Here is a 15,327-nt window from a genome sequence, read left to right as displayed (position 1 = left end):
TATCCTAACAGAACACTGCTGGTAAATGACAGTTATGAAGAAATCTTTTTGTGGGGTGGGGGTAGAAATTGTTCCAAAACTGTCAGTGCTGGATGTAAGAGATTGAGAAGTAGTAGTGAAAGGTAGCAATCTTTAGAAAAAAGAAGATAAAAATGTCATCTACAGTGAATACAAGTCATTCAAATCTATTCAGAAACCAGAAAAATGGCAAATTAAAATTTCAGTAACTGTTCAAGTGAGTACAATGACCATTCTACCAGTGATCTAAAACCTCAATGATAAATGGCAAATGGTTTTTATTTATTTTTGTACTGGAGATTGAACCCAGGGGCATTTCATTTCTACTTCTGAGCTATTCTCCTAGTCCTATTTACTTTTATTTTAAAAACAACAGGGTCTCAGTAGGTTGATCAAAAGCTCACTATTTGCCAAAGCTGTCCTCAAACCTACAATCCTATCTTGGTCTTCCAAGTACTGGGATTACAGGTATGCACAAGTATGCCTAGCTCTGACAGATAGTTTATACTTTGTTGTGTCCAAATGAAAATCTTTAGTAGTGAGACACATGAATGAACAATGGAGAGATTTTTAATAAGCTAATTCCTTAATCTAAGCAACATTAAAACAAGAGATGTTTCCCCATGCTACTGGGGAAAGCCACTGGCCTTTCGCCAACTAGTAAATGGCGTTCTTTCTCCAAATCTGAAAATGCCAGTGGAGATGAAATATGGGCAGAACCAATACTGGTGAAAAAGTTATCTAAAATCGAAAACATTAGAAAGCTGTAAAAGCCTGATGTTATCCTGCTGAATAATATGTCTCATACCCACTGGGATTCATGCTACAGTTTTATTATGCAGATGCAAAAACCATGATTTACTGTAGAATTGCAAATTCGGAAATGTTGGTGGATAATGTTACCACAAAACTGATTTAATGTTAAAATTTTAAAAGGAGAATTTTTACTAATGTTAACAATTACCTTCCTCTGTACATAGGCCTTAAGTATCTATCATTGATGAGTATCAACTAGAATAGTGTTAAAAATTAGCGAAATAAAGATTAGAAGAAACTGAAGGTATATGATGTCAATGAATTCAGAGGAAAATATTTAAAGCAAAAAAAAAAATTCCCAAGTGCCAGATATCGTTCTAACACAAATAACATGCCCAAGGTCTTAGGGAATACATTTGTGTCATCTCAAAGCTAGGCAATGTGCAGATTCACATCTCTTACCTTGTGGAGTGATAGACTAAAGAAGGGGTAACCTGAAGAATACAAATATTCCTGTGACCATGAAATTCAGATGAGGCAGTAACTCATGTAGAGACTAAAGTGGAGAAAACGCTAAAGGTTGAATTGCACGCACACTACCTTCTGAGTGTCCAATAGTAGATTTCCTATCTTCTGATAATAAAATTAAGTAATATACCATGTGCAAATGAAAGAGATGAAAATTAGCATTGAAGCACATATTTATATGACTCTGGGTTTGGGAAAAGGGCTACACTGGCAAATGTAAGGCTTTGTACCACAAAGAAGCAATGACAAAAAGTCTAAATAATGTGAAATGGCTGCATGCCTATATTGCTTTCACTGCTCTATCCTGCTGCCTAGGAAAAAAAAACTAGGACTCAGATGATAAAACACCATTGCCAAGGTGCCTATCAGCTGCCTGATGCTTAAGACTGTGTCTAGCTCTACAATCTGACTCAGCAGGCCCAAAAAGTAGAAAAGGAAAGACACAGAGCCGGGCGTGGTGGCGCACGCTTGTAATCCCTGCGCTTGGGAGGCAGAGACAGGAGGATCGCGCAGGTTCGAAGCCAGCCGCGCGCGCTGGCTTAGGAGACCCTGTTTCCAAATAAAAAAGTATAAAAAATAGGTCTGGGAGTGTAGCCCGGAGGTAGAAGGGCTTCCAGGAACCCCAGTACCACCAAAAAAAAAAAAAAAAAAAAAAAAGAAAAGGAAAGGAAAGACACAGCCAATAAAATCAACATGGCTAGTTTATGAGTTGCTTGACTTAACCTTTATGTTTATCTGAATTTAAGTATTAAACCAAAGTCTAGTGATTTATAGTATCATGGAGTTTTCTTCAATATCAAGAGTCTGCTTCTGAAATGAGTACTGCAAATATCTCCACTTTTAATATATATGATTGTCTTCTGCAGCTCCTGGTATAACATGCTCAATGAGTGGTATGTTTAATAACATTGATGTTCAAGCCTCTTCTCTATGGCTCTGGGAACACACTAGAGAATACACATAGATTTCTTTTTTTGAGGGGGTGGAGGAGGCTTTGAATTTGCCATAAGACATAGGAGAACATGTACTAAGAACCCACCTATCTACATTCTAGCACAGATTCTGACAAGAGTTAAAAAGCAAAACAAGCTCTGACACAAAGCTCCTTATTATCACCGACATTTAAAACTTATCTGTTGAAACCTCAGGAAACTTCATCTCAACATTTTTAAACAAATTAACATGTCAAAACACACATAAACACCCAGATGCTTGTCTCCATGAATTTTTAACTCATAAAGTTTGAAATACTTATAAAACAGGCTTAGGATAATAAAATAACTATAATACAAGCAAGAACAGACTAACAAAACAGCTTTTTAGAGCCAGGCGTGGTGGCACATTCTTGTAATCCCAGCATTTGGGAGGCTGAGACAGAAGGACTGCAGTTCAAGGACACCCTCAACTACCACTTAAACTCTTTGCAACTCAGTGAAGACCCTATTTCAAAATAAAGAATTAAAAAAAATAGGACTGGGAGTGTAGCTTGGAGGTAGAATGCCCGTAGTTCCATCCCCAGTGCTGCTCCCCCCAAAATACCTTTTCATAAAGTAATAATTGTGGTGGCAATCAGAAAACAAAGGTTGTGCAGGGCGTGGTGGTGCACGCTTGTAATCCCAGCATTCGGGAGGCTGAGACATGGAGGATCATGGTTCTCAGACAGCCTCAGCTACTTAGTGAGGCCCTCTGCAACTCAGTGAGACCTGGTTTCAAAATAAAGAATAAAAAATAGGGCAGGGGGTGTAGCTCGGAAGTCAAATGCAAAAAAAAAAAAAAAAAAAAAAAACAAAAAAAAAAAAAAAAAAAAAAAACCAGAAAGAATACAAAGGTTGAAGCCAGGTGTGGTGGTGCACACTTGTGATCCTAACATTTGGGAGGCCGAGACAGGAGGATCACAGTTCACAGACAGCCTTAGCTACTTAGTGAGGCCCTGTTCACCTCAGTGAGATCTTGTTTCAAAATAAAAAATAAGAAGTGGGGCTGGGGGTGTAGCTCAGAGGTAGAATGCCCCAGGGTTCAATCCTCAGCATCACAAAATCAAAAAGCAAAGTTGAAAATGAGTCAACTACATACTTCAGATGGTAACAACCAAATACAGTACAGGCTGGCAGAGCTCCCAAGGCAGGGAAGAAAAAGAAGTCAACAAGGAGGGAGACAAGCACTAAGTAAAGTAAGCCTTGAAATGCTGGGCTGGAGTATAGTTTACATAAGATTTGGGAGTAAAGGTGGATCAGAAAACCATAAAAAACCACAATTCATAACACCAAATACTTTGTAGCTCTTAAATCTGTTATTCCCAAGGTGATTAATACAAAAAAAGAGATCACCATTACTTTTCATAGTTCAATTTATCGTACAATACATACCTCTAGCATACAGTCTCATGCTTTCCATATATGTTGCAAGGTTTTCTGCTACCAAAGTTACTAGGGCATGATTGTGCTGAAGTTGATTGATTAAGTCATGGCGATAAAATACATGGGGACTTCGCTGAGTTTGACTGAAACGAGAAGAACTTAACAATATAATTAGGCAATTAAACTCTGTTGTAATCAAGAGTTTATACTACCTAAATCTTTAGCTATTAATTAAAATTTTTAAAAACTCTAGTTTTGTCCATTTATTTCATTTAATGAAAACATTAAGCAATTTAAAGGAAAATAATCTTATTATATTCCCATTTTACCAGAAAACCATGCACTAGTATTCTCTAACTTCACCCCCATGGGAGTCTATATCAATGACTTATTTCTACTCCTATAGTAGTACAGCAAAGCACATATGTTATGTTACATTATAATTTGAGAATTATAAATAGAAACAATCCTTGCAAGAATAGCATTGTAATTGTTAGTAAAGAATAAATGGTACTAGTAAATAAGATAAATGTCAGAATTTCCCAATCACTTCTTAGACTAGCTTTTTGAGTTTCTAAAAATGAGATAAAGTACAATTACTAATATCAAAAGATATGTATAAACTTTTCTTCTCTCTTAAAATAATCCAGAGTTGTATTAGAGCTTGCCAATATAAGAACAATGATATTTAAACAATGATAATGATTAAAACAATGATAATACTTATAAACAATGATAATACTTAAAACATTAAATGACTGGTTTGACAAAGGTTTGTACTTCATATGGATATTCTTTCCACTATACTCAACTCTTTCTCTAAACATTATTTTTCCCTTTAGTTTATTACTTCCAATTCTATTACCAGAAAATATAAAGACAAATTATTTCAGTAAGCAGGATTTGGCATCTAAGGCAATTTAGCTAAAAAATATTTTCAACTATATCCTATCATCTTCCATCATTTATGTCTTTGTAGTCTAATCTTAGAAATAAACTTTAAAAATAGGTTTTACTTTAAAAACTATTCTGTAGCAGACTGTTTCAAATAAGAAATGCAGAGAGGATAAAATAAAATCAATGAGGTTAATAGACATAGAATGTGCCATGAAATTATCTGACATACTTGCTGGAAATAAGAGATAACTCTGAATCAAGAACCTGAAGGTAATATCATCTTGTTTCTGATACTTATCACTTAACTGCAGCTAAGTCTCTCTCAATAAATCAAAGGAGGTAGATAAAACAAAGAACTCTTTTGCTCCAAATTAATCCCCTTCACTTTGTACCATGTTACCACAGTAATTTTCCTTCTTTAAAATTTGCTTTTAGCAACGGATTCACTAATTCTTTTTTAACAAGATATGTAAATAAAAAGACTAAAATTGCCTAGATTTAAAAATCTTACCTCAAATTTTGAGGTGCTTCACCAAACAAACTACAAATTTCTCTAATTTGTTTCAGTGCAGGAATAACCCATTTGTCATTTGTGCGAAGTTCTTCTATAAAGCGATCTATCCACTGAATCTTTTGGGTGTCACGGTCCTTAAACAAACAATTTTAATGGTTTTATATGTATAAATCAATACTCAGTAAAATTCTACTAATTGACAATATCATTTAAAGAATTATAAAATAAATGATTTTCTTGTAAGATGAGCATTTACAATTATGCTATAGTTGTAGTAAGGATTATTTTTATTTAAGACATTTTTCTAATGGTACTGGGGTTAGAATTCAGGGGCTCTTTACCAGTCAGAAACATTCCAAGTCCTTCTCTAATTTTCAGATGGAGTTTTGCTAAGTTGACCAGGCTGGCATGGAATTTGAGATTCTCCTGCCTCTGCCTCTGAAGTAGCTAGGATTATAGGCTTGGCTTCCACCATGATGCTCAGCTTGAATGTGTTGTTTTTACATGTACTACCCAAACTTCAAATTGTAAAGCACTATTATAAAAATTCAGTATAGTTTGACTAAGTTTTCCAGGAGGTATTGAGTTTTATTTGGTGTTTTAAGATTCTGATAATAAGCCGAGTGTGGTAGTGCATGCTTGTAATCGTAGTACCTGGAAGCTAAGATAGTAGGATCGTTGTTTGAGGAAAGCCTCAGCTACCTTAGTGAGACCCTCCACAACTTCCTGAGACCTTGTTTCAAAATAAAATAAAAAATTGGGCTGGGGGTATAGCTCCAAGGAAGAATGCCCCTGGGTTCCAGCCCCAGTACCACACACAGACACACACACACGCACACACAGCCGAGAGTGGTGGTGTACGTTCATAATCCCAGCATTTGGGAAGCTGAGACAAGACAGAAGGACTGCTGTTCACGGACAGCCTCAGCTACTTACTGACCCCCTCTGCAACTCAGTGGGACCTTGTTTCAAAATAAAAAATAGGGCTCTGGTTGTAGCTCAGAGGTAGAATGTCCCTGGATTTCGTCCCCAGTACCACACACACACACACACACAAAATCTGATATAGCACAGAACTGGATATATAATATCCAGAATTAAATGTTATATCATTTAAGAAATTCATCCAGGCGTGGTGGTGCATGCTTGCAATCCCAGCATTTGGGAGGCTGAGACAAGAGGATCATGGTTCGTGGATAGCCTCAGCTACTTAGCGATGCCCTTTGAAACTCAGTGGGACCATGTTTCAAAATAACGAATAAAAGCCGGAGTGGTGGCGCATGCTTGTAATCCCCGCGCTTGGGAGGCTGAGACAGGAGGATCACACAGGTTCGAAGCCAGCCTCAGCTACTTAGTGAGGCTCTCAGCAACTTAGTGAGACCCTGTTTCCAAATAAAATAGAAAATAGGTCTGGGAGTATAGCCCGGAGGCAGAAAGCCTCTGGGTTCCACCCCCAGTACCACCACCAGCACCCCCCCCAAAAAAAAAAGAATAAAAAAATAGGGCTGGGGCATAGCTCGGAGGTAGAATGCTCCTGGGTTCCATCCCCAGTACAGGAAGGAAGGAAGGAAATTAATTCTAGCAATATTTCTTAATCTGCCCATGAAAGAATAACTAGTATTTTATCTTACCTCAAGTCCCTAATCATCTTTAATATTTTACGATACATTTGAAATTGATGTTTCTGCATCTTACATTTGATATACAACCACTAAACTGTCTACTGTTTGTACATCTTTCTCCCAAGTTGGCTCGGACAATTGACAAAATCTTGATATACAGACAAAAGGATGGCAACTCTTGAAGATCATTTAAAAAAAAAACAATGCTGGAACAATCTGGACCTATTCTGCAACTAAGCCATCCTGGAATAAAGGAAAAAGTTAACAAGTAAGCTAAGCAGCACACCTTACCTGGGAGCAACTATAATCTAGTATTTTTATGTGGGCACTGAGAGCCAGGTCCATGATATCTACAGGCACATCATCACTATGGGCTAAATTCCACAAAAGGTTCAAAACTTTGTGTGCCATCACGCCATCTTTATCATCTTCTGCAAGACGACGAATCAGCTCAAGCAGCTTTTCCCGTTGCTTTTTACTTGCATTTGTCCAACTGGCCTAAAAAGAAATGTAAACGACATGAAAACAACCCATATTTGATTTTTCTTTTTTTTTTTGGTGGTACTGGGGGTGGAACCCAGAGGCTTTCTACTTCCGGGCTATACTCCCAGACCCATTTTATATTTTATTTGGAAACAGGGTCTCACTAAGTTGCTGAGAGCCTTACTAAGTAGCTGAAAGCCTCACTAAGTAGTTGAGGCTGGCTTCGAACCTGCACGATCCTCCTGTCTCAGCCTCCCAAGCATGGGGATTACAAGCCTGCGCCACCATGCCAGGCTGTAAACAACCCATATTTGGTTACTTTTGTGTGTGTTACTTGGGGGTGGAACCTAGGGTCTCTTCTACCTCCAGGCTATACTCCCAGACCTATTTTATATTTTAATTGGAAACAGTGTCTCACTAAGTTGCCGAGAGACTCACTAAGTCCCTGAGACTGGCTTTGAACCTGTGTGATCTTCCTGTACACAGCCTCCCAAGCATTGGGATTACAAGTGTGCGCCACCACACCCAGCTGGTTATAATTTCTAAATAAAGTGTTACCAGGTTAATTCATTAGAAAATCAGAGATGAGCACAGAATTGTTCAAGTAACATCTAAGACAGTATTCAGGGAGCACAGTTAAATTACAAAAAACTTTCATTTACAGTTGAATGCCTTAACTTGGAATTCTCAATTTCAGTATTCCTGACATCTAAAGCTGGAAATGTCTTTATTGTGGGGCTTCCCTGTGCACTGTAGGATATTTTTAGCATCACCCTTAGCCTCTACCCAGTAGCAATCCTACCCAAGATAACTTAAAATGTCTGAATTACTGTCTTATATTTGAACTGCTCTTATGACTTTATAGTAAAGACAGGAAAGACAACTTGATGTAACCAAGATTTTCATAATGAACAAAGAGTCTCAGTTATTGACTACAGTATATCATGTGTGAAAACAAAAAACTCTGACAAAGTCTAAATTATTCATCAAGAGCGGGTGTGCAAGCAGGGTAATCCCAGCATTCGGGAGGTTGAGACTGGAGGAGCGTGGTTCACGGACAGCCTCAGCTACTTAGTGACGTCCTCTGCAACTTAGTAAGACCCTGTTTCAAAATAAAGAATAAAAAATAGGGCATGGAGTGTAGCTTGGAGATCGAATGCCCCTGGGTTCCATCCTCGACCCGTTAAAAAAAAGAGCCGGGTGTGGTGTGATTCTGGGATAAAAAGAAGGAGCCATACTCAAGGAGTCATTTAAAAGACCCCCACCTAGCCAGGCATGGTGGCGCACGCTTGTAATCCCAGGCCTTAGGAGGCTGAGACAGGAGGATCGCACCATGTTCGAAGCCAGCCTCAGCTACTTAGTGAGGCTCAGCAACTTAGTGAGACCCTGTTTCCATATAAAAATATAAAATAGGTCTGGGAGTATAGCCTGGAGGTAGGAAGCCTCTGGGTTCCACCCCCAGTATCCCCCCCCCACACACAAAATTCATCAAGACAAAATACTGTTGGGTATGATGGTACATGCCTGTAATTTCAGGGACTCTAATTGCAGTGATTTGGGAAGTTTAGGCAGAAGAATCTAATCCAAAGTTCAAAGCCAGCCTCAGCAACTCTCAAATTACAAAAAGCAAGAGAATGTAGCTCAGTGAAGAGCCCCCTGTGTTCAATAGTAACACCAAACAAAACAAAGAGTGTGTTACCAGTAACCTGGCAAGGTGTGGTGGCCCATGCTTACAATCCCAGTACTTGGGAGACTGAGACAGAAGGATTGCAGGTTTGTGGCCAGTCTCAGCTACACTTAGTGAGGCCCTTCATAACTTAGTGATATCCTGTTTTTAAATAAAGAATAAAAAACAAAGAATAAAAAATAGGGCTGGGGGTAAAAAATAGGGCTGGGGGTGTGGCTCAGAAATAGAATCCACAGTGCCACAAAAATAAGTAAATAAATTTAAATAAAAAGTACTCAGAAATAACAATGTTATTTCAATTTAGTAGAACAGTCATTTAAGACTTTTAAATGAACTAGGTGTGGAGGCACACACCAGTAATCCCAGTACCTGGGAGGTTGAGACAGGATTGCAGGTTGTGAGGCCAGAATGCCATAACTTAGCAAGACTCTGTTTCCAAATAAAAAATAAAAAAGTACTGGGGGTGTTGTTCATTGGTAGAATGTCCCTGGGTTCAAATCTGAATATCACAAAACAGTGCTTGTTACTAAATATTAAGTCCTCAAAAACATTTGATGAGCCAAGAGAAAAAACCATAAGGAATTATCTTTAGAAAATTACTGTATTTTTTTAAATTACTGTACGTAGTGCAGAAGTGGAAAACCTAGGGGATTCCCCAAAAGCTCCTAACAGCAAGGTTTTGAGGTGAATCTTGACTAGAGGAGGAGGGTCACTAGGAGTATGATCTTGGCGATAATATATGACTAGGTTTCCTCCCTCCTCTCCTTCTTAGCTTTCAGCTGAGATGACAGAGCTGCATCCCTTTGCTAAGCACAACAGCCACTGCACATGTTTCTACTTTGGAATGGGCCCCATGGACCGAAACCTTGAGCACTAATAAAGCTTTCTTCTTCTAAGTTGTTCTTGTGAGGTACATTTGTCCCAGTGTCAGGAAAACTGACTAAGAGAGGTACCCATGGTTATCGATTATTTCCTCAGGTGTTGTGATGTACTTCAATGGATGAGGGGAAAAGTACAAATGTCTTATATTTGTAAATATAAAATGTCTTAAATTTACGAATCACAAATAATTTACTAAATACTTGGTTCCCTTCAAACTGAAATTTTCCATAAAATATTAATTTACACTTTAATGTGCTTAGGATTCATCTGAGAAATCTGCTTAAAATATACATTGCCGGGCTTTAGATCTAGCAATTCTGATTTAGGGGTGGAAGTAATTTGGGTCCTCCCCACAAACCATTATTATAGTATACAATGCAAACATTTGTGTAACTATTAACAAGGACAAAAATAGCATATGATATAAGTAACATACCAGGAGCCATTTCTGCAGTTTATGTCAATATAACCAGGGTATATTAATGATGGTATGATTTTATTCCTTTTAACTTTGCTACAAGTTTCTTTTTTCTTTTTTTGGTAGTAATGGGGATGGAACCCAGGGGCTTTCTACCTCCAGGCTAACATTCCGAGACCTATTTAAGATTTTATTTAGAAACGAAGTCTCACTAAGTTGCTGAGAGCCTAGGTAGCTAAGGCTGGTTTGGAAATCTGCATAATCCTCCTGTCTCAGCCTCCCAAGTACTTGGATTACAAGCATGTGCCACCACTGCCTGACTTGCTACAAGTAATTTTGAACATGTATCCTGATACACAGATGCATGACTTTCTCAAGTACATATTCAGAAAACAAACTAAGGAATCATGAAAATACTGTACTTTACAAGGAATACCACATTTTTCTTTTTTCTTTTCTTCTCCTTTTAAGTTGTTTGGGATTGAACCCAGGGCCTTTTGCACAGTACGGAAGACCTCTACCAATGAGCTACATCTTGAGCCTCCTCATCTATTTTCTAAAGTGGCTACTAGAACATATGTTTGTTTGTGCCAGCAGTCAGTAGAGTATATTTTTCTTTTTTTTTCTTTTGAAGTACTGGGGTTGGAACCCAGGGGCATTCTACCTGGGAGTTATACACCCAGCCCTATTTTTTATTCTTTATTTCAAAAGAGTCTCACTGAATTGCAGAGGTCCCGAGTTGCAGAGGGCCTCACTGAATAGCTGAGGCTGTCCGTGAACTGTGATCCTCCCGTCTCAGCCTCCCAAATGCTGGGATTACAAGCGTGCACCACCATGCCTGGCTAGTATAGTACTTTTTAAAAATATTTTTTGTGACACTGGGGATTGAACACAGGGTTGTTTTACCACTGAGCTACATCCCCAGGCCAATTTTTTATTTTAAAATTAAGGGTCACTAAATTGCTGGGCCTGGCAATCTTCCTATTTCTGCCTTCCAAATACTGGGACTACAAGTGTGTGGCACCACACCTGCCTAAGGTCTCATATATTTTTTTCTTATATGGTATTGGAGATTGAGCCTGGGGGCATCCTACCTCCAACTTATGTCCCCAGCCCTTTTTTTCTTTTGAAACAGGGTCTTGCTAGGTTGCTGAAAATAATTGGGAACCTTCAATTCTCTTATTTCAGTATCTCAAGTACTGGGATCACAGACTTGCGCCATTACACCTGGCAGGTCATATACTCTTAATCCAAAAATTCACTAATCACTTGAGCTTTTACAAACCCAACCGACTAATGAGAGAATATTACACAACCCAACCTTAAAAAGAAGATGGTGTTGCTCGGAGATAGAACACCTCTGGGTTCCACCTATAGTACCACGCCCCCCACAAAAAAGTGCACATGATGACAGCAATGCAGAAAAGGGTGTGAATGGGTCTTAGGCTATCTTATGAAGTACATCCATTAAGCATTTATACTTTTCCCTACAATCATCCTTTTCTGCAGTCCTATAATTCTTTGCAATCTATTATCAAAGTACAAACTGCTTTGTATAGGGGAGTATCCAAATTGATGAACTGAGTTTTGAAAAACAGTGAGATTACTTAATTTATGAGACCTGTTACTACCATTAAAAAAACATTAAGTTCTTACCAGAAAAAAATGGCAAATTCCTTCACAACAGAGATTTAATTAAACTTTTAATTAAATATTTCTAAGAACTCACAGATCTAATGAATTAATTCTATCCAATATAAAAAGGTGATAACTTTACTAAGTTAAAAATTACCTTAAAGCAATCAAAAAGATGATCAAGTTGTTCAGGAGAAAAATCCCATGCCAATTTTGCCAGTAGATCATGTACATTCTTCACAATGGCTTCATGCTTCCCTGCCTATGAAGAAACAACAAAAAAGAAAAATCATAGCGCATCAGACTGAGTAATAGAAAAGCAGTGTATGTTGATTGTTGATTACTATTAGTAAGTTATTCCCATTTTCTTCATTTAATTATGTAACATAAAATAGTATAAATGTTTGTGACATAAAATCTGGCAATTTAGTTTCTGAGTATATGAGGCTAGGGCTGGGCGTAGTGGTGCACGCTTATAATACTAGCACTTGGGAAGCTTGTCAGGAGGATAGCACAGGTTCGAAGCCAGCCTCAGCTACTGAGTAAGGCTCTCAGTAACATAGACTCCGTTTCCAAATAAAGTATAAATAAATAGGTCTGGGAGTATAGCCCGGAGGTAGAAAAGCCCCTGGGTCCCACCCCCAGTACAAATATTATACATATATATATATATATATATATGAATATGAAGCTAATGTGTATTCTTTTTTTTTTTTTTTGGGTGGTACTGGGGACCTACCTCACTAAGTAGCTGAGGCTGTCCATGAACCGTAATCCTCCCTGTCTCAGCCTCCCGAATGCTGGGATTACAAGCGTGCACCACTACACCCAGCTCCTTTACATACATATATATATATATATATATATATATATTTTTTTTTGTGGTACTGGGGTTCCTGGAAGCCCTTCTACCTTCAGGCTACACTCCCAGACCTATTTTTACATTTTTATTTGGAAACAGGGTCTCCTAAGCCAGTGCGCGCGGCTGGCTTCGAACCTGCGCGATCCTCCTGTCTCTGCCTCCCAAGCGCAGGGATTACAAGCGTGCGCCACCACACCCGGCTATCTAGCTAATGTGTATTCTGACAAGTCCTATGAACCTTTATTGTAGTTTATGGAATTTAACACACTTATTTTAATATTACAAATAGGATTAAAATAAGGTATACAAGTGAAATTAAAAGAAAAACTATTTTCTGATTTCTGTACATTAAAAAAGCCAAAGTAGCCGGGTGTGGTGGCGCACGCTTGTAATCCCAGCATTTGGGAGGCTGAGACTGGAGGATCGTGGTTTGCGGACAGCCTCAGCTACTTAGTGAGGCCCTCTGCAACTCAGTGAAATCCTGTTTCAAAATAAAGAATAATTAGGGCAGGGGATGTAGCTCGGTGGTTGAATACCCTTGGGTTCCATCCCCAGACTCCACCCCCAACACAAAAACTCAAAGCTTTGTAACCTCGCACTATACAATGCAATATAATTCATAAGTAGAAACCTGCCATTATGATAATCCAAGGACTTATGTATATTCTTACTCTGAAATTTTTCAAAAAGGTTGCTAACCCTCTGACAAGTTGTAAATTCTTAGAAATAATTGTTACAAGCCTTTGAAAATAGAGTGATTTAGCTCTGCTGATAGTGAAGGTGTTTTCCAAGTATAAAAAGAAATCAATCATAGATGTCTTATACTTTAATATTACTTATACTTTACGCTTGACTCTTATTTAAAACCACCTCCATACTGTCAACCTTTACCAAATAGAAATGGAGTATTTTAAAATATTACTATTTCAAAAAGTTTCTTTGCAGAATTTCTGCAAATATAGCAAGTGTTTAAATGTTGTAAAAGTCAAATAATAAAAACATGCAATTCCATTTCATGACTACTGCATTTCTTTATACTGTAACTTTCTTATAGAAAATTATATAATCCCACCCTAAATTCCTTACCTGTGCTGCCCAGATATTATCAAGATCTTGCAATGTCAGAGCTTTTTCTTTGATGACAAAACGAAGAATCTTCTCAAGCTTCTCTACATACTGTGGTTGATGAAGACTATCGCGCAAGACTATGGATAAAATATTGTTCTGCTGTATCCATTCCTAAATGTATTTTAAAAATAAAACTTGTTTGTAAGTAGAAACTAAAACAGAAGTCTTTAAAAAAGACTTTAAAAACTTAAATCTTTTTAATTGTTCACACTATTAATCTAAGTAGAAATAACAAAATACACTTTTAAAGTAACATACACTGATAGTACGCTTATGTGCTGTTGGAAAGGAAACTTACGGAAAAAAAGATTACAGTAATTTCTTACCACTTAAATCCTCCACATACAAAAATGCCCCAATGAACTGGAAAACACTGAAATCAGTGATAAAGTTTTTGTCAATCATACACAAGGCATTAGGTTCAAATCTCACACCAAGAAAAAGAAAGAAAAGGAGATTCTATACATAATCTTCCATTTCCTCAGAAAAACAGGTGTGATAATGACCATGGTTAAAAAGGCACTCTTTATTTTTTACTTTTATTCAACTGATTACCATGTGTCAAACACATTGCCTATGTATTAGCTCTTCCATCTTCCAAACAAACCTAGATAGAGATACATTATCCTATTATAGGAAAGTAAACAGGTTTACATGGGCTGGAACTGGAATCTGCATCAAGTCTGCATGCTTCTATTGTGTGCTAGGCTCCCTGACTGGTGCTCATCTGGCACTGAGAGCAATAAAGTGCTAGATCCATGGCTTTTAAAAATGTAGTCACATCTACACTATCTGATTTATAAAACTCAGCCTACTGAAAATACAAAGCAGTTGCAACCAAAATGTGTTATAAAAGTATACTTCTCAGATGATTAAAGACCAACTTTTAAAAATGTTCTAATTTGGTACAGATAATTTCGTATAATATTATAAAAATGTGACAGTATCCAGCCAGGTGTGGTGGCATACACTTGTAATTCCTGCACTTGGGAGGCTGAGACAGGAGGATCGCACAGGTTTGAAGGCAGCCTCAGCTATTTAGTGAGGCTCTGAGCAACTTAGTAAGAACCTGTTTTCAAATAAAATATAAAATTGTCTGCAGATGTAGCCTGGAGGCAGAAAGCCCCTGAGTTCCATCCCCAGCTGCACACACACACACACACACACACACACACACACACACACACACAGTGACTATCAAATTGGTACTTAATGCCATTTTCTGATTCTCTACGATGTGTTACAGTTCGAAGCCAGGAGCAGTTTCAGATCATAATTTGAGGAGCCCTGTACATGATTTTCCCAGGTACAAAACCAGACATCTAACACCTGACTAACACAGGACAGCCAAAGTCTAAGCATTCAATACACTCCTCCCTCCCATACTTTCTTCTTCTTCTTCTTTTTTGGTGCTAAGGATTGAGCCCAGGGACTCACTGAGCAACATTTCCAGCTAAGCCATACCACAAACATTTTATCATATTCTATTCATTATTTCCTCTACTAAACTGAGGGCTCCTTGAGGTTCAGGATATAGTTT

The 15,327-nt window shown here is 37.9% G+C and overlaps 1 protein-coding gene across 2 annotated transcripts in view; it reads right to left on the bottom strand.

The window, feature by feature from the left end:
- USP9X (ubiquitin specific peptidase 9 X-linked) overlaps window positions 1-15,327 on the bottom strand; it is a gene marked incomplete at both ends in the record, with an annotated part of 110,365 nt that overhangs the window by 73,740 nt on the left and 21,298 nt on the right. Inside the window, 5 exons of one of the 2 annotated variants that reach the window (XM_080719370.1) lie at window positions 3,669-3,817; window positions 5,068-5,204; window positions 6,984-7,190; window positions 11,955-12,059; window positions 13,746-13,898. In XM_080719370.1, the coding sequence (XP_080575496.1) occupies window positions 3,669-3,817; window positions 5,068-5,204; window positions 6,984-7,190; window positions 11,955-12,059; window positions 13,746-13,898 (751 nt within the window). The remainder of the gene's footprint in view (window positions 1-3,668; window positions 3,818-5,067; window positions 5,205-6,983; window positions 7,191-11,954; window positions 12,060-13,745; window positions 13,899-15,327) is intronic. The other variant, XM_080719371.1, reaches the window with a different exon arrangement.

Source organism: Muscardinus avellanarius, assembly GCF_963383645.1.
Source record: "Muscardinus avellanarius genome assembly, chromosome: X".
In the NCBI taxonomy this organism is placed as follows: Eukaryota; Metazoa; Chordata; class Mammalia; order Rodentia; family Gliridae; genus Muscardinus; species Muscardinus avellanarius.
Note: the sequence above shows the minus strand (reverse complement) of the source record. Positions and strands in the feature narration are given on the sequence as shown.